This window comes from Cyprinodon variegatus, unplaced genomic scaffold, assembly GCF_000732505.1.
Source record: "Cyprinodon variegatus isolate N-32 unplaced genomic scaffold, C_variegatus-1.0 Scaffold167, whole genome shotgun sequence".
NCBI classification, from domain to species: domain Eukaryota; kingdom Metazoa; phylum Chordata; class Actinopteri; order Cyprinodontiformes; family Cyprinodontidae; genus Cyprinodon; species Cyprinodon variegatus.
The window spans coordinates 1-19,936 of record NW_015150620.1 but is presented as its reverse complement, the minus strand read 5'-3'; the positions used below and the strand labels follow the sequence as shown (position 1 = coordinate 19,936).

At 39.0% G+C, this 19,936-nt stretch overlaps 1 protein-coding gene across 1 annotated transcript in view; it reads left to right on the top strand.

Moving 5' to 3' along the window:
- The window catches only part of LOC107086931 (usherin-like), a gene marked incomplete at its 3' end in the record, with an annotated part of 93,161 nt that extends 75,136 nt beyond the window's left edge, over positions 1 to 18,025 (top strand). Inside the window, exons 23-28 of the mRNA XM_015378222.1 lie at positions 1,560 to 1,683; positions 1,799 to 1,946; positions 5,130 to 5,411; positions 6,626 to 6,801; positions 7,013 to 7,160; positions 17,919 to 18,025. Of these exons, the coding sequence (XP_015233708.1) occupies positions 1,560 to 1,683; positions 1,799 to 1,946; positions 5,130 to 5,411; positions 6,626 to 6,801; positions 7,013 to 7,160; positions 17,919 to 18,025 (985 nt within the window). The remainder of the gene's footprint in view (positions 1 to 1,559; positions 1,684 to 1,798; positions 1,947 to 5,129; positions 5,412 to 6,625; positions 6,802 to 7,012; positions 7,161 to 17,918) is intronic.
- Between the last annotated feature and the right edge of the window lie 1,911 nt (positions 18,026 to 19,936).

The following is a 19,936-nucleotide window of genomic DNA, read 5'->3' as shown; positions in this document are numbered from 1 at the left end:
GCAAGCTAGCAAGTTAGTAATGGCCAATAAAAATAAAATCAAAACCAGCTGCATAGTAAGAGATCTTATCTTGAAGATCTTGATGCAGAAAATCACCGATCAACATTTCATTGTAAAATATCTAACAATTTAATTTGACATGTTTCATGTTCAGTGTTTTATTGTGATTCATTGTTCATATCAGGTGGGAAGTTCTACCCTCAATTGAACACAGAAGGTTTAGGTTTTTGTGCCAGTTTTTATACATCAGAGGACAGTTGGTGATTTCCTCATTATGATTCGCTCTCACAGCTACATACTAGATGGAGCCGGTCCAGTTTAAACAGAGAAACCGACACACATTGCAGAGTAGTAAAAAGCAAATTTGGGTTACAGATTTTGCTTGCATATTACTATTTTACTTGCGTACATACTTGCAATACTTGTGATAAATGAGGGTGTGGTTAACAATTTCTGCAAGATGCCAAGCATGAATGCTTAGAAAGACTTAGACTTAGACTTCTTTATTTGTCATTTTGTATGCACAGAGTGCATACAGAACGAAATTGCGTTACATACAGCTTATGAACGTTGCATTGATATTTCAAATAGCACAAGTTATAGAAAAATACAAAAAGTGCAGCAGTGGTCAAAGTGTGAACAGTGCAGAGGATAAGAGACAGTGTGCAAGTTGCAGTGGAAAGTATACATTTCAGCAATTGCAATATGAATGGGGAGTTTTGGTTAAATTTATTAGGTCATATAAAAGTTTTTTTAATATCCAAAAATAGATATAATGCTTTAAAAACCTGGGTGGAAATTTTAGCTGAAGTTACTGTAAAGCAGGGTTTCTTAACCCCAGTCTTCAGGGCCCACTGCCCTTTCATGTTTTAGATTTGTCTACTCAAGCACACCTGACTCAAATTATTGCATTTCCTTGTCAACAGCAATCATATGCAGCAAAAGCCTGTTAACTACCTTTTTATTCAGGTCAGGTGTGTGGAGGCAGGGAAGCACCTAAAACATGTAGGACAGTGGGCTCTGAGGACCAGGGTTAGGAGACCCTGGTCTAAAGTATATATCGTCACAATAACTAATTCAATCTGCTATGTTTAAAATCTAAATTTAAAGATTGAGTTAGGTATTAAAAGGGACAGTGTGTAAGAAATCTACATTGGCGCCGCTTTTACAGTTAATTTTACGCACTGTTTTTTAAGTACGGTAGTTTCAATCTTGTGGATTACATGTTTTAGGAACCTTGTCAAACTTTGGCAAAGAGAATCATGAATAATTTAACCCCATGTATTAATAATATAATAATAATTAGCCCTAAATCAATCATGTGTACAGAACCGCAAGATGTAGGAAATGATGAAAATGTTCCTGTCGAAATATGTTCACCAAATGTGGGCTTATATTTTAAAGTTATTGTCCACATGTTTACATGTTTAAAATATTGTTTTTATACCCCATTTGGCCCCTACTGTACTATACTTGTGTATGTCTATAAATTACTGTACAGTAACATAGTGCAGTGAGTGACAGTGTTGTTCATTTTTTCTTTTAATTGCCTTTTTTAGGTTTGTTTTATCCTCAGTGGGGTCATCTAATGAAGCAGAGCCAGTTATTCACTACACAGGTTTATCTACAGAGGCTGTGGCTAGCGGTTTAAAGTCCTTTACGCAGTACTCTGTAACATTGAAGGTAGGTGTGCCAAGGAACCAGTTAAAAACAGCTTAGTATTTTACTTTTTTTTTTTTTTTTTTTTTAAATACGTGAACCTTCTTTAATTAAAATCACAAGTTGTCTTAATTTACAGGCATGCTCTTCTGGCGGTTGCACCTCTGGCCCACCATTGTCTATTCTCACAGCTGCTGCACCCCCACAAAACCAGTCTGCTCCCAGAATCAATGCTACAGGACCTCATACGCTGCATGCTTTTTGGGAGCCCCCTAGTCAGCCCAATGGTAAACTTACACACACACAATATACATTTAATACAAAAACACATAATCATTAATTGAGTTTTTGATGTATTACAGCATAATAATTACGAAACGCATACAGAGTTATGTCAATATAAATGATGTAAATAAACACAACCTGCAGTAAAAACATATTTTTGACAAACAAGCGTACCCAATAGGCGAGCTGTTTACCTCTGCTTGCTCAAGCTGAACAGGAATGACATAACAATTCACAAAAACACAAACTCACACAAACTGTATACATACACACTGAAGTGGAAGTGCCTTTGGTAAATCCAGAGAGCTTTGTAATGGCTCTAAGGCTCTGAGGCAAACATAGCTGTACAACCTGAGTTTTTCCTAGTTTTCATTTCTCATCATTTTGCTGTTATTGATCAATCTCCCCCCAAACTGCTGTGAACTCGCATTAGATGTTTCGTTTTGTTTTCTGTGTTTTTCCAGTATTGGTTTAAGCATGTCTTCCCTGTAATTATTTTTCTAAGAAAAACTCAGTCTTAATGTGCACCTTTAATGTTGAATTGTTAAGATGGTGTTGATGGAGGAAAAATGTGTCTATTTTATTTAAGTAACGTTATGGAGGAGGTTTGCTTTGGTTTTATGTCTTTAAATGATGGGATATAACTTGACATAGACAACTACTATATTTTGAAAGAAAATGAAGTTCAATCAGATATAATAAGCTGGACAGTACTTGGAAAAAATACATGTAAGAGGCTTTTTTATGCTTCTTCTTAACTGATAAATCATTATTTAAGGAGAATCCAGATTGGTTATCGAATGACATTAGTGTAGAAAATGCTAAAAAGTAAAAATTAAAAAAATGATTAAGATATAGTAATTATTAAAGCTATCTAACAAATCTGGATTTTTATAATGCGTGACAAAGTTAGTCAGCCCCTTTTTTTTTTAGACAAACCAATAAAATAGCCTGACTTTATATGAATAAGAATTAGTTCCATTTATATTATTTATTAAGCAGTTTAGTAGGAAATTCTACCAAAGACAAGAAAACACATGTAAACGTCTGAATATAAAGTCATTTCTCCTTATTTAAAGTAACAAACTGGTTTGTTAAAATATTGTTATCTCTTTTTATACATTTTATGTCACAAAGCACCAGCTATCTTTCAAATACCTGCGTATCTCAAGTCACTTAAGTTTATATATTTTGTCAATTGATTATACCGTATTTTCACGACCATAAGGCGCACCGGACTAAAAGGTGCACTCTCAGTTATGTGTCCCATTTCTGTATTTAACACACACATAAGGCGCACCGGACTATAGGGCGCGTTTTTTATATACAGGTACATGTCCTCTACTACCTTTAAATACCTCTACTGCGTATTTAAAAATACAGCGGGGGCAAAACTGAGTATGATTGTGCTTTATTCATGTATTTATTACAAAGTATTAATCAAACCTGGCAGCTGGCCGTGAGACAGACACATCGCAGATGACACAGCGCTGTGGTCACTCCTAAATTAACTTAAAATCCTGAAACCTGCCGACGGAATATGTGCGCTTTTATTACCGGTATCCTGGTGCCTGCAGTTTCAATTATTTAGATGAAAAACACCTGCCAGCAGCCGCGGTGAACGAAAGGATTTCTACTGTCGGTGCACCGCTGGTATGTGGGGGTCTGAGCGCCTCCGACAGAAATAGATAATCTGGATGAACTGACTGCAATTATGAAGTTTTCAGGTGGCCTTTCTCACTTAAAAACATATTAAAACTACTTTATTCCCACTGATCACAGCAAATATAGCTGCAAGATTTAGATTATTTAGATGAAAAAACACCTGCCAGCCACCGCGCTGAAGAGGAGGAGACGCGCCCAGAGGCTGCTGCTGAATTAAGTTTTCAGGTAGAAAAATAGAGCGGGAGCAAAACTGAGTATGATTGTGCTTTATTCATGTAAGCTATTTATTACAAAGTATTAATCAAACCCATCAAAGTCATCATCCTCTGTTTCTGAATTAAACAGCTGCGCTAAATCAGACATGCCAGTTTCCCCTTCTGCGCTGTCAGTCACTTTCCGTGCAGCGCAGCTCCTCAGAAATAATGCCGGCTTTTGCAAAAGCTTGAAGAACAGAGCCAGCAGACACGTTATTCCAAGCATCTACAATCCATCCGCTAACGGTGGCGTAACTTGCCCGGCGCTGCCTTCCACTTATCCTGAAACTGTGGTCTCTGTCGGCCATCCATCGCTCCCACGCCGCTCGCAGCCTTACTTTGAACGGGCGCTTCACACCGATGTTGGGCGGTTGAAGTTCCTTTGTCAGACCTCCCGGGATAACAGCGAGCACAGCGTTCATTGATTCACCTTTTTTTTCACATCGGCTGTGAGATGGGCACGCAGCGATGGTGATGCGTGGAAAAAAGCACCTGGTCTCCTCACATAGGCTACACCTCCCTCAGCCACGCTTTCATCATCTCCTCTTTCATCAGAGCGCTGTGTCTGTCTAGCTGTCAGCTCCCAGATCAGCTTCTCTGATTGGTTGATGCGGCGCGTCCAGCAGCAAAACTTAAAATTTTCCATCTCGAGCAGCAGCAGCGCGTTGGCGGTGCGTCAGATGCTTAAACGATCCCGACGTGCTGCACCTGCGGCTCAAAACGCGCTGCAGGACCTTTTGCTGCACCTATACGCGCGTCAACCATTGACTTTGCATGTAAACTCGCTGCTTCTGCTGCACCTGCTGGGTCCGGTTCACACCGATGTCGAGCGGTTGAACAGCGAGCACAGGGTTAATTTGTTTCCCCATGTTTTTCACATCAGCTGTGAGATGGGCACGCATGGAGTCACAGATTAATGGTGATGAGTGGGAAAAAAAACACCTGGTCTCCTTACATTCAGCCACTCTTTCATCATCTCCTCAATGAGGTGGTCTCAAAAGTCGCAGTTACAACACACATAGGGCGCACCGCACATTTTGAGGGGAAAAAAAGACGTTTAAGTGCGCCTTATAGTCGTGAAAATACGGTAAGTCTGCTCTAGACAGCTGCTTGAGGTGAACCTCAATCTCTCTCCTGGTAATAGTAGCTTGAAATTCAGTCTCCAAGTTGTGATGGATATTTGAGAAAGAAAGAATCCTTGCTGTTAACATGTTTTCTTTTGCTTTTAATGTACTGCTTTTATTTGACTTTTATTTTTTGCCACAGGTGTTATTACAAAGTATGAGTTGTATCTCCGTGGGCCTTTGGAAATGAACCAAGTGTCAAGTTTTAACTCTGAGAGGAGAGTTTTCTTCAGCTCTGGTTGGCTGGATCCAAGTGTCGTCCCACAACCAAAGCCAGCCAAGAGGAGTTCATTGTCTGCCCCTAAAAATAGTACCATCATAGAGGGTCTTCAGGCATTTTCAGTTTATCAGCTGAGAGTTGTTAGCATCAACAGGGCTGGAAATGTTTCATCGGATTGGACCACTGCACACACCTTGGAGGGAGGTTTGTGCTCCCTGCTTTATCTTTCTAGTATTGGGTCTAAACATCTCTTTCTATACTCAATAGAGCATTATATACATTATACAAAGCAGTATGTCTGATATTTAGTAGAATGTGAGGGGAAAGTAAAGACATTAAGAATTGTTTTACTTGTGTTATTTGGAAATCATGTTTTAGGAATCCAGTTAAAAAAATAAACACCATTCATCTCCTAAGAGTTGTTTCACAGTACCTAAGTAGTTAATGTTACTGGCTTATTATTAGCTCAGTCCTCATCTGAGTAGTGTTTGCATCAAGTTTTATTAAATGATAACAAATAATGAGACATTAGCAGTTTAAAATATGTCCACACTGAAGTGTTTTTTCAACAAAGCGCATACTGATTTTTATTTTTTTTGCTAGCAAAATCTCAAAATTTATTTACCACAAAAGGAAGCCATAAGATTTTTAATTCACTCTTTGTAAAGCACTTTACTTTGATGATTTAGTTAATTTAGACTATGGAGGAGTCCTTTGTTTACCCGATGATATGGGGCAAAAAATGAAGAAATATAATCAAAAAGTAAAAAGAAAAACGAGGGATAACTGTCAAAAGGATATAAAAAAGAGAAAGGGAAATAAAAAAGTGCATGTGGAGGAGGGGAAACTCATTAAGGTATTTGAATTTCAAAGAGATTATATGGCTCATTAGGACTAAATGATTGCCTCCAACATCACTCTCAGCTATGTGTCTGGATAACAAGCATATGATAACATGATTTAGATGTGAAATGCGTGCCAGGGTTGTAGCACGTGCATATGCACTGTGGATGGTAAAAAATCTAACAGTGGTTGTGTTGACCATAAATCAAATTTCATAGCATATTTCACAGTTTGATGCCATCAATGGTGAAATAAAGAATTTACCTCTTTAATCTGTCGTGTAATTGTGGCTATCACAACCATAGAATTGTTCAACACTCAAATCCAATGACAGACATCTGGTTCGGCAGTGTTGTAGTATCTTTGCTGGAATTTTCTTGTATTAAATGATTAATGAAATCTCAGTTTGAAAATGCAATGATGCGATATTTGGATTCTATAATACATAACCTTAAATTACTGAAAGAAGAAGTATGTTTTTCAAATAGATAAAATATTAAATGTTTGGTTAGCATGTTTTACCTGCTCCAGTTTGCTGTAACTCATGGTGGAAATCTTCTGGTGTCCCTCTCCAGTCCCAGAGTTTGTGGCTCCTCCAGATGTATCTGCACTATCATCCAGCTGCCTCAACATTACATGGAACTCTACTGAGGGTTATGGCATCATTGCCAGAGGGCAGGTCATGGAGTACAGAGTCAATTTACTAACTGAGCAATTCTCCAATCCCTATGCTCCTCCTGTTGTCAGTCAGGTGAGCTCTTGCCCACAAGTACTTATATATATATGAGATATGACGGAAACAAGGCATTTTTTTTTTTTTTACCAAATATTAATTTTTCATAAAATATTTGTCAGAATAGGGTTAGTGTTTCGTTATGTAGCTCTTCTTTCATTTTTTTGTACATTCTTTAAAATTTTCTGATTGGCTCATCCCTTTATGAATGCTCATATTTTGTTTCCAGGTCTTGCATAGAATGGGGCCATCATCACTGCCTGCTTACATCGTTCAAGGATTGAAACCGTACCATGTGTACAACTTCACTATCACGCTGTGCACAAGAATGGGTTGCATTACAAGTACACCCAGCTCAGGGCGGACCTTACCAGCAGGTAGGAGAAGATGTATTTAAAGAAACTTACTAAAAGAATCAAATACTTCTCGGGTGTTATTTTGTCAGGTGATGGATTGATTAAAATTTTCTTTCTATGAAAAACATTTAGGCTTTAGTTATTAAAGATCTATAAGTTATAAACTCTGAGTTTTAACACTGATTAAAAGCTGGATAAGAAATTAAAAAGGATTTAAACAACAAAAGCTTAGACATTTTCTACCATTTTAAATTTGATGATTAGGCCTGTCGCGATAATCAATAAATCAATTAATCACACAATAAATAAAAACTATCCACGTCATTTAATTTATCGGCTATATCGTCTCTGCCTGTATTTTTCTCTTTCTATTGATGATGCTGGATTAAAAGGCTTAACTCCGGTGCTATCCACTGACCCCTCCCCTTCATAATTTTTTAGAAAGGGAAAAAATGAGGAGGAAGGAGGAGTGGACTATCGCATCAGGTAGTCAGCGCACATCATTGTCCACTTCTGCAGCTTTAGAGCCCCGTGAGGAGGCGTGATAAAAAAAAAAAAAAAAACACATCCTATGTTTGGGGGAAAAGCTCGAAATGGAACTCGTTTCAAAGCTGAACGCAACAGCGGCAGTGTGGGAGTATTTCGGATTCAAACCAAATGACCGAGGCGAACCGATGAACCTATGCGAGCCAGTATGTCGCATTTGTCATAAAACAGTAGCAACTAAGAGCAGCAATACAACCAACCAATACATACAGCTAAAGCACAGCCACCCAGCAAAGTTTCTCCAGCACGGGACAAAAACTTTAAGCGGTGGCCCGTCTGCGTCTTTAAGTTCACGACAGTCCACCATCACTGAAGCAATTAATCGACAGGCAGCATACAAAAAAGACAGCGCAAAGTGGCGCACACTCACAGACAGCATAATTAATTTAATTGCTAAATGGATGCTCCCATTTAATATTGTTGAAAAGCTGGCATTTCGAAAAATTTTGTAGTTTTTATTTCCACTGTGGTTTTATCTTGTGTTTAGTTTTTATTCAAGTGTATTTTTAGTTAACAGAGACTGAGAGTCCATTTGATTTTTATTTCTCTTTTTAGTTTGTTTACCAGTTCCAGTGTTTAAGTGTTGTTGAAAATAAAGTGTGTTTATCTTTGGCAGGAATAGCATGCATTATTACGTTATCTCCATTGAATAAGTGTAAAAAGGTCTTCAAACAATATTATCATTCTATCGCAATCATGTTTGAGACAATTAATCGTTCAGCAAAATTTGTTATCTTGACAGGCCTATTGATGATGATGTTTTTAAATCCTATGGAAATTATTTTCCACCACTGATGAATCTAAAAACATTAAAACATTTTAAAGGAACTTGAGCCTGTAAAGAGTGTCATGTCGACTCCCCCAATGAGTGTGACTTGAGCACATGGAAGTATTAAATTATCCCCCAAAAAACCACAAAGGTATATAGCAAATCAAATACGGGAATACTGATATCATGAAAAGTGACAAAATTTTTCCTGCTATATAGCAATGTAGGATATTAATGCTTCTTACCTGTACACATACACACTAGCACGTTTAGGGGGCAGTCAGTCATTGCATGCTTGAGTGGTGACAGCATTGGTCATGCTAACCAGAGGGGATATTATGGTGCCAGCAGTAAAAACAATTTACTGTTAATTACAAAGAGAAAAATGTGGCGTAGCACACACTTCCTGCTGGTCATGAATCAGACACACACAGAGTTAGAGAAACACACAGTTTGTGTCTCTGGTTCTTCTCTGTAGATGAATAATGTGTAGAATTTAGATTAACTTCCATTTTTTTTCAAATTGACAAGGGAATACATAAGATTATATTTAGGTTTTAAGCTTATTTAATTGCCCTAATAGATTGCCTATAAAAAATTTGTCAAAACCTTCCATATTTACACAGCTTATACTTCTATTCCATCTTTTTTTAAATTCACAATAACACATAGTATCACAGGAGTATAAAAAACTGCCCACATGATATTTTAGAGGCTCTGCATTTCCTTCTTTAAAGATCAGATACAGGCAAAACTGATACTAAAAAGTGTCAATAAATGCATGCTCTTAGATTTCTTTGAACAAGCTGTTCAGCGCTACATTTTAAGTATTTGTGTCGCTCAAATAGTAATTCCTCATGTGTATAGCAATGAAAGATCTCTTGCACTGTAATCGGTTGGCTGTTTAAATGTATTTTTAATGGCTACATCTGTTGACACAGTGACAGAGTTTATTTCAAGTGATTTCAAAGACTTCTCTTGACTGTAATACTGTACAATTCAGTATGGCATATTGTACCCAGTTGACTCATTCAGTGTATTTTTAACAGCCACATCTGTTGCCACGGTTTACTTTCATCTTATGCCAAAGATGTCCCTTGGTTCCACTGTAAGAAATGATAATGGCATGCTGTTCTGTAGAGTTTTTGCTTTCTTATTTGTTTCTATGTTTTATCTCATTTCAATCTGCATAGTATGTGCTTCCCCTCTGGGTATTCAGACTTTGTAATTGCACATTTTATACTACACTATATCCAATATTGTAGCTAAATAAGGGGCTTATATTTTAATTAAATCAGCTTATTATATTATTGATATGATCTGTATTGCAATATAAATTGTTGATTTACTGTATCTTACATATATATTATAGTCAGTTTTTTAAACATACAACTGTAAGTCAAAATTTATTTAACTAACATCTTTAGTTCTCCTGAAACAGACGTTTTCTGGTGAAATGTATTATAATATTGAGTTGTGTGTCTGGTAAGACGTACTTAAGCATGCTGCAGATGCACTGATAAATGTCCCTTACATAAGCCTGGACCATTAGAGTCAGCTACCATCTGCTGTAAGTGAGGAGACAACATCTGTGAAACTGCTGGAATTACACCGAAGAACATGACTAAATGTTTGCGCACACATGGTGGCAGACATAATGAGACAAGGAAGGAGATCTTCTTCTATGTGTGTTGATGCATTTGCCATGGTTTCGATGGTGTGCGTCTCCCTACAGGTTATTGATCACATTGTAAAGTAAGTGGCTAATCAGGGACTGATTGTTATGTTTTATGTATCCTACATCCATAACCGCTTGTTCTACAAGACATATGCACAGAGAGACATGTGCACATACACGCTTACGGTGTAACACCACTCAACAGAACAGGAATTTTATTGATTTATGCATAACTGGCCTGAGGCCCTTCCTGAGAAAAGAAATATGCAAGACAAGGGATCACAATGTCAATAAGTGGTCTACTTTTGGTACATGGTGTAGCTGTAAGGTAAGAGTTTACTAGGACTTGTGGGTCAACAGGAGACACACACAAACCTCAGACAACTGCTCATTGGAGCAGGCTCATGATTTAGCTGGTTCATTACTATTTTACTAGCTAAAATCAAGCTTTTAGGTGGACTGTTAGCTTTGTGCATGTGTTTTAGATAACACCTGGTAAGGCAGGCTCTCATTAAACTGTGTTTCTGAGCAACATTTGAGTTAGCCAACAAGCACATATAATAGCATCATGATAGATATGAAAGATGGGTCACTCACTAAAATTGTTTCAGCATTATTATGATGAATTCAGTGTTAACATCGTTAAAGTTTTCAACATTAATCTAATGGTTTTAATTAAAAAGTAAATATTTTTTTGTCAAGATTATATGAAAATCTCTTTTTGTATCTGTGCTGACCTGTCTTAATAATAGTCCTTATGCACTATTAATAAATTTAGACTTAGACAGATTTATTTTGTCACAAGTGTAAACAAAAAGAAATTTAGTTAAGAACAGCTCTCTAGACAATCTCGTTTTTTTTAAAGTGCAGCCTTGATGAGGTAAGCAGCGGTGATTAAAAAAAAAATCCATTTTGATATTAAGTCACTATATCTAGTTATGGAATGCATATAATTCATGTTTGCTTGGCAGCAGTGATGTCAGATGGATCTGGATAGGATCTTACCATACAAATAGGATTTTTAGCCTGGTTGAAGAGGATCTGATGCTGGAGCATTAGGGGCCTTTTTGCCTGGGCTTCACCCCATCAGTTGTTGTTGAGCTGCTACTACTGCCTCCAGCTCCTGAAGCACTCGCTTCTCCTGGCTCAGGGGAGGAAGAGGATGATGATGACGATGCTGTAAGGGTGGTAGCCACCTGGGTTGAAGAGGCTGACGCTGTTGAAGCACCGACAGACGATGCTGGAGAATGTGTGGAAGCTGGAGGAGCCGGCTGGGGATGTTTCAGCATTTGGCAGGGGAACATCTAGAGTGCTCTCCTCATTTTCACCCGCAGAGGGCTTTGCTTCCCTTCTAGATGTTGAAGATTGCCTGGGAACAGTCTCAGAGGAGTTTCCATTCACACAGAGCTCATTGTTTCTATCGGCGCAGTATAGCATTAGCCCCTTCAGGCTAATAGCATTGTCCGTCAGAATGATGGCAGGTACATATCTCCTTTTTTGAAGAGAGTTCGAGTCGGAGATTATCCATTTTGTTTTTCAACGTGCGGACGTTGGAGAGCAGCATTGATGGAAGCGGTGTTTTGTGGGGATCTCTCTTTAGCTCCGCAGTTAGCCCCCCTCTGCAGCCTCGCTTTCACTGTGACGCGCATCTCTTTCGCCGTTTTTCCACTGTTGTTTTGTTTACATTCGTCCATAGCACCCTGCTGCTTTTTATATGGTCAAAAATGTCAGTATTTAAAACTGAGGTGGCAGTCGCACCTCTCAGGGAGAAAGGCGTATGCCTGGCAACTTATATAGAGCAGAGCAGTCCCAGTGGAGCTCATGATGCATGCAGAGATGCTTACATCGCATCTGACAGCTCTAAGATTTTTGATAGAAGGGAGAAGAGCATTTTAACCCCAGTGCAAACTATCACTTTTATTGGTCTGTCCCTGAACTCAGAGTTCAGAGCGTGCCTTTCGGTGAAAAGAGTGGAAGCCTTTCAGGCTTGTCTGGCACTCTTTCTTAGAGGTGCACATGTGAAACTCAGGCTATGCCACAGACTATTGGGTCTGATGGCATTAGCGCTGTTTGTCATCCAGTTTGGTTGTTTGCATATGTGTCCTTTTCAATGCCAGGTGGTGTTGCTTCAGCTGAACCCGGTTCGCTATGCTCACCATAAGGTGATAATCTCTCCAACATGCACACAAGCTTTGAGTGAAAAGCCCCACTTTTCTCAATACCGGGGTTACCATGGGAACCATCCAAACAAGGAAGGTTATCACCACAGATGCCTCGTGGACAGGTTGGGGTGCCATGCACAAGGGCATGATGGTGAATGGCACATGGAGCTCTCTGACACAGACCATACATAAATTGTCTGGAGCTTTTGGCCGTGATGTTGGCATTAAGACACTTTCTGCCCTTTATCAGAGTACACCATGTTTTAGTGAGGACAGACAATACAACGGTGGTCGCTTACATCAACAGACAGGGTGGTAAACACTCACGTCAGTTACACATGCTGGCACACAGACTGATAATCTGGACCAACTCATGCCTGCTGTCACTGAGAGCGATTCATGTACCAGGAGTCATGAACAGCGTCACAGACTTGCTATCAAGAGGCAATCCCCACTACATGGAGTAGAAACTACACAGCGAGGTTGTAGCTCAAATACGGAGAGATGAGGCCGTGCCGAGGTCGACCTTTTTGCATCAGAGGAGAATGCTCACTCTCCAAGGTTTTTCTTCCTGACCGGGCAGGGTGCTCCCCTGGGGCTGGATGCCCTGGCACACAAGTAGCCACGGGTTCTACTGTATGCCTTTCCTCCACTGGAGCTCATTACCCCTACACTCACCAGAGTACGAGTGGGGAAACGTACTCATTCTGATAGCTCCCCGTTGGTCGGGGAAACACTGGCTAGCAGAGATCTTCCGGTCACTGTACGACAAGCCTTGCCTGGAGCGAGGTCCCCAGTGTGACGTCAGGCTCTTATACTGGGGACAAGTCCCTCCTCCAGTAGCAGACGTCATCTCTGTGAGCCAATCAAGACTGGCGTAATTTTATAGAGCTTCTGGACACAGCGCTGGGGGTGTGTCCCATAGTTACATACCTCACTCATGTTTCAGAGAATCAGACTTAATTTCTTAACCTAAAGATTTCCTGTGACCTGAGCCCATTTCTCCTCGTGCATGCTCTTTTTAAACGTTGCTCTTCTCATAGCTCGTACAAGCTTGCTGTGTCTGACTGTGCACCCCAACCCCTAAAACCCTCAATCACGATATAGAGCAGGGACTATATGTTGGACTTTATAGCAAAATCAGTTACCTTACTGTTCAGACAGATGATCACTGCTTTTTGCTCCCCGTTGGTCACGTAACTCCTCCTCCACTGCACAGAGCCTGCACAATCTTTGTTATTAGTCGCTGCTGTCCGGAAGCGACAACCTATAGCGACAGTGGGCTGCTGTTACAGCAAATCCCATTATGCATTGCAAGGAGAACGCTGCGCAAAGCATTTAGAGATATATCTGCCTCTTCTAAGGCCTTTAATTTGTTCTCATACACTTCGTAGACACTTTTCTCTCACAACCCTTGGACATTTACAAAGAAAGTTGAGCTTCAATGACTGGCTGAAACCGTAGCTCACCAAACATATACGCCTGAAAGTGCGCATGCACAGAAAAAGATAGCTAACGGGACGAGCACGTAGGACGGCCGCTTATTTAGATGATCCAGCTGGAAATAAAAGATCGTCCTCTATACCTTTAAGGGTATGTGGGAGCTCACTGTGGTCCCACATGGAAGACTTTGCTACAGATTTTGGACAAGACCAACCTTAGCCCAGCCAGCTGACTAACTTAAGCAAATGCTCTCCCATGCAATGAACCTATTAGAAATATTGCCGATGTAAGTTAAGTTTAAGCCACAAAGCACATGTGGCCTCCCAACTTAGAGTAAATGGTAAATGGCATGTACTTATACAGCACCTTTATTCGAGTCAGAAGACTTGACCAAAGCGCTTTACACTACATTCATTCACCCATTCACACTCACACACTGATAGTAGCAAGCTACATTGTAGCCACAGCTGCCCTGGGGCTCACTGACAGAAGCGGGGCTGCCGTACACTGGCGCCACCGGGCCCTCTGACCACTTTCAGTAGACAATGCAGGTGAAGTGTCTTGCCCAAGGACACAATGACAACCCTTCGATTTCAGGGCAAACTCCTACATCCAACGCCACTGTCGCCCCTGAGCACCCTGCTAACAAAGTGTTGCTGCCTCCCTTACTGGAGCCTGCCTCCCACTGACAAGGCTGACATAGTACAGGGATTACCTGCCTCCATCTCTGGTGTTTTCCTATCCTCTGTTTCATATTATTAGAGGAGATCCGGATTTAAATTAAATTATTAAAAAATTGATGAGAATCTTTTGAGGTGAGTCAATTAATAAGTGGTACAGACAGTCCTTGCCCAAGCAGTCATCACTGACCAATCTCACCACCCATTTTTGCAGTTGAAGTCTGGGTGACATTGAGGTGTAAAAAACTCACACATTATCGATGATAATTATCTTAACAGACCCAAATGGGTATTGCTGTGTTATTCTACCCTGTTGTTTCCCCTTTTTTTTGGACTGTACATTATTTTTTGATTCTTCCTAAGAGGGACAGTTTAGAGAATTGTGGAGAGAACTCCACCTTCTCTAGACCCAGGACATTTTTCTCTTCGAGGACTGGTAAAATGGAACTCCCAACCGGTGGGAAGAATTTAAATGAAAGGAACTTTATTTAGAAAATTTATCTTTATGAAAATATTTTTTTGAGTATCTTCTAAGCTTGGGCGATTAGAAAATCTGTCAACCATTGACAATAGACTCAGCACTTCAACAATTATTTTTTTAAGAGCAACTTTTAGTTTCTTTTTTCGACCGGGCTGCCGTTACCCTCAGAGCTTTGCTGGTTGGCGTGGTCCTCTTAACTTCAGAACATTTGTTTAAAATTCCACATTAAATAGGTAAATGGGCCATATAGTGACCCCTAAAAGTATAATGTTCTTGCCTCAAATGATCTTAAAACATACTTTTATTGAACAGCAGCAACAGAAAAGAGAACTTTTAACTTAATTATCTGAGCTCTGTGAGCGCTCCATTGAAAGGAGATGGAGAGACTCATCCACGACCTCCGACACAAAACTTTCCTCCTCTTGCATGTTTCCGCTGTCCATAGCGTTTCTTGATAGTGACGTTAAGTCACCAATTTAGTGCCACTCCCAATGTAATTTCCCATTGGGAACCTACTAGCAATTAGTTGGTAACCGGTTAGCAATGATGCTTCCAAAAACTGGCCACAATCAAACTTGCTTGCAAACCTTCTGCCACAACAATCCCGCCCTCTTGATAAACTACCAATCAAATTCACTTTATTCACTCGTGTAAAGTCTTGCACCACTCAGGAGAATTGGGAACTGAAACGTTTGGAACAGCATTTTTCCCACGACTTTTATGTTTGATGCAACATTAGGTCTAAATGCACCCTGCTTAACTTTGTTGGATGTTGTATTACGTGATATATTGCAAGTGTTTTATTTTGTTGTGTGGGTGATTGCTGAGTGATTTGACTGCAGATTGTATTGTGATTGAGACTGATCACAATGTCCATCACACGCTCCTGGCTGATTAAAGCTTTCCATTCCTTTGTTGTTTCGTGGTATTATTCGAACCCAGTCCCTTCCTCCTTTTCCGCTATTAAGATTGGCTGTTAATTGAACTGGTCAGGGCCAGTTGCCACTCCTCCTTGTTTCCCACCATTGATGCTATCTTGTAACTGAATAGTTCTGTTGATTCGGTTTAGTTGTCACTTCTCTTTTCCTGCCTGCTAAGGTTACTGTAAGTCAGACTAGCTGACTGGCACTTTGTTCTGGTCCTTCCCCTTCCGCCCCTCATCACTAGCTTGTTAGCTATAGCACCTATCAGTCTACTTCCAAGTCATATGCTTTTTCTAGTGTTTGATTCATTAACAATGGTGATTAATTGAAATAATTGTTTACAGTTGATTCATTTGATTAGAACAATGCATTATTGATTATTATTTCACATTTTTATTATTAACTATATTCATAATCAAAGAGATAAAACTGCATAACAACTTTAATGCAGTATTAAAGTTATTTCTGCATTTCGCTGGACAAATATGGAGGAAGAAGAAATTGTCTAGTCTTGCTCAGTGAGAAACGGAAAGACAATTGGGTCTATATGGAAGCTGCCTTAATCCAGCCCACTGAGCCTAATGGATGAAGTTCATAGTTAAGAAAAATGTATGAGTGCACTGCTTGAACACTATGAAATATATAAATTCAAAGTGAAAAAAAAAATGCTATTTTAAAGAATATCTTTTTAAAAAATGTGTTTGATTGTTTAGTGTTGTCATTTTAAAGGTATATTAATTTTTTTATTTGCACATGTATTTATTTAATTGTATTTTGTTTAATTAAATGGTTAAATTGATTTTTTCCCTTCAACCCTCCACAATAGACATGTTCTATGTTTTAATAACCTTTCTACTTGAAAAAGCCAGAATAAAAAAGAGGTTGTTGAAAAGGGGGAGTGGGGCAATGAAAGAGTCTTAGGGTTCAATATTAAATCACTTGTTTTAATCTAAATTATACATTATTAAAATGCATATTTAATAAAAATAATGAGCATATATGACAGATTATGATAGTCAAAAAGTGAATAGATCCCATCTTTTCTGCATACTTTTTATCTACCTTTATTATTTTCCCTCCAGATTACTGAGGAACCCCCCACCTCCCACTTGGATAACCACTACAGTGTTTTAGAAAAGCATGACTTGTAGGATTATTGACTTATGTGTTTTAAAAAAAGTTCTCTTGGGATGACTCTTGAATTTGCTTGATAATCAACATGGTCAATTTATTTAATCAAATTTCAAACTAATAAGATATCGGTTCCCGCTAATTAATGCAGCATGTTGATTGTATAATTCTAAGATAAATTATTTTAATTCAGAGAATTGTAATTCTCGATTCCATTTGATCAAAAACTTAAGTTTTATGACGTTACAAGGACTTTTAAGCTTTAAAAAGGTGAAAAAAAAAGATTAATTCTGAGCAAGTAGCTTGTTTTCACATCCATATTGTCTTATTGCCATAGCTCCATATCAATAGACTGGTTCACTTTCAGCTTGCAGTAATTTATAGTTGGATGTGCCTAGATGAGCTGTCTAAAAAGAGCTATCCACTTCTCTTTTAAGTGCTCTATTACCACCCACACCCAAGATGGTCCACATGTGTCACACAAAGCTAATTTACTTCCACCACAGGCCATTTAAACAATTACTGAAACGAACACGGAAACATAGTGATGAAATGACACTTAATGTACACACATCTATCCCATCCCTCTACCAGTCCATGACAGGACATGTTTCTCTCTCCATTATTCTACCTCTCCCCTATATCAGTCAGTCTGCAGTTGATTTATTTATGATACAGTATAAAATTATAGCTTGAGTACCACATACTATGTTTAAAAGGGACATTTAAATTAACATTTAAAGTGGAGGGGGGGAATTAAATGGATACTTCATGCATGAAAACAGGGCTTTTGTCAGCGATGAACTGGGTCAGTGTGATCAAATCAACTTATACTAAAGAGTGAAAACATAAGTCAGAAATATTTTACTTGTCCTAAATGTGACAATTTTTATTTTTGTCTAAAACTAAGATAACATGAAACTCAAATATCTGAACAAAACCAACTGCGCTCGCTTCTCTTTACAGTGCCTACAGGACTGAGTCCACCTCGTTTACGTCCCTTAAATGAAACCACCATTCAGATAGATTGGGATCCTCCAGATCAACTTAATGGACCAAGCCCACTGTATCAGGTAGGACTGATTTTCTGTAGAATCAAATGTTTCTATTGGATTTTTTTTATTATTTACAGATAATATTAAAATTTTGTTTATAGACCAAGACTCTTTGTTTATTTTCACTTGTCTGGTCTCACTTGTCTCAAGTGAAGGAGTTCAAGTATCTTGGGGTCTTGTTCACGAGTGAGGGACGGATGGAGCGTGAGATCAATAGATGGAATGGTGCAGCATCAGCAGTGATGCGGTCACTGTATCGGACTGTCGTGGTGAAGAGGGAACAGAGTCGGGGGGGACAAAGCTCTTGATTTACCGATCGATCTACGTTCCCACCCTTACCTATGGCCATGAGATTTGGGTAATGACCGAAAGGACAAGAACACAAATACAAGTGGCCGAAATAAATTTCTTTAGCTGGGTGGCTGGGTGCAGCCTTCGAGATCGGGTGAGGAGCTCAGTTACCCGGGAGGAGCTTGGAGTAGAGTTTCTGCTCCTCCACATCGAAAGGAGCCAGCTGACATGGCTTGGGCATCTGTTTTGGATGCCTCCTGGTCGCCTCCTTCGGGAGGTGTTCCAGGCATGTCCCATTGAGAGGAGGCCTCGTGGAAGGACCAGGACACACTGGAGGGACTATTCTCTGAGCTGGCCTGTTGTCGCCTGTGGGTAGGGGGCGAAAGAAAATGGATGGATGGTCTCAATGAGATCTATTAAATAGCATAAATTAGTGATTTTCAGTTTTTTTTTTTTGCTGATTTGGCATTTCTTCATTATCTTGTCAAGTTTTATGTGCTTGACATTATCTTGTCAAGCACATATTGTTTCGGAGGATTTCTAAAATAACATTGTTGATGGTATAGATTTTTTTGTCCTAATGCCAAGGTTTGGCATTGTTAGAATTATGATGAGAATGAGAATTATGATGTGTGTGTCTGTTAAACCCTTGTAATACCTGCCTGTTGCTTGTCAGAACTAATGTTTTTCCAAGCAGTTTATCTAATTAGGACAGTTCTTCTGTCAGGATATACAGTTATCATGTTCATTATGTAGATAACAGAGATTTGGGAATAGAGTTCTCTGTGTTTTTATCCGAGATAAAAACTATTATAGTTTGATATGGCTGGAGTGAGGAATGTCTCCCCATTTACAAACATGTATGATATAATGATATGAGATGTGGCAGACTGGAGTTGTATGAAATGCTTCTTTTTCTGTATTTCGGGGACACTTCAATGAAGATTGAGCCCTTTTGGTAAGCGCTGCCTTCTGTAATCCAAAGCAACTTCTTTGGAATTAGTAGGATTACAATCTCTGTCTAAATCTTTTGTTGAATGTTATGGTTATTTAATACATATTCATTATGAAGTATTGTTTAAAGATTTTGTCCCGAGTGATCTCTTCTCAGGAAAACAACCGGAGAGAGAAAGCTTCAAGGTGTAAACAAGGAGAAAACAGTATTTGTTGTTTGGAGTGACTGTATTTCACATCTAAACATTGAAATACTATAAATGATGCCACTTTTATTAAATACCATCTTCTCCTTTTCATCTGGGCCTACCCCCCTTGGAACTTTAATTTACCCTAGCAATTTTTTAAAAGCTTCTCACTTTGGAGTCATACACAGAGATTTTATTCTACGTTCTTTTACTGCATTATATTGTCACATCTATTATCTTTTATAATAAAAAAAAAAAAAAAAACACTACTAAACTTCTTGTAAAGGTATTACTGTATACAGTTTTAAAGCGACTTGGCTAATGCAGATCCCCTTGCTCTACAGTACAATGCTATCAACAAGTGGCTACGGTCGCTAAGTGCTAAGAAGCTAACATAACGTAGCCAACCTGGATACTAAATGCTATGAAAGTTAGCCAACATTAGTTAGTTTATCATTGGGACATTATAGCCGTTGATTTAATGTCACATTATAAA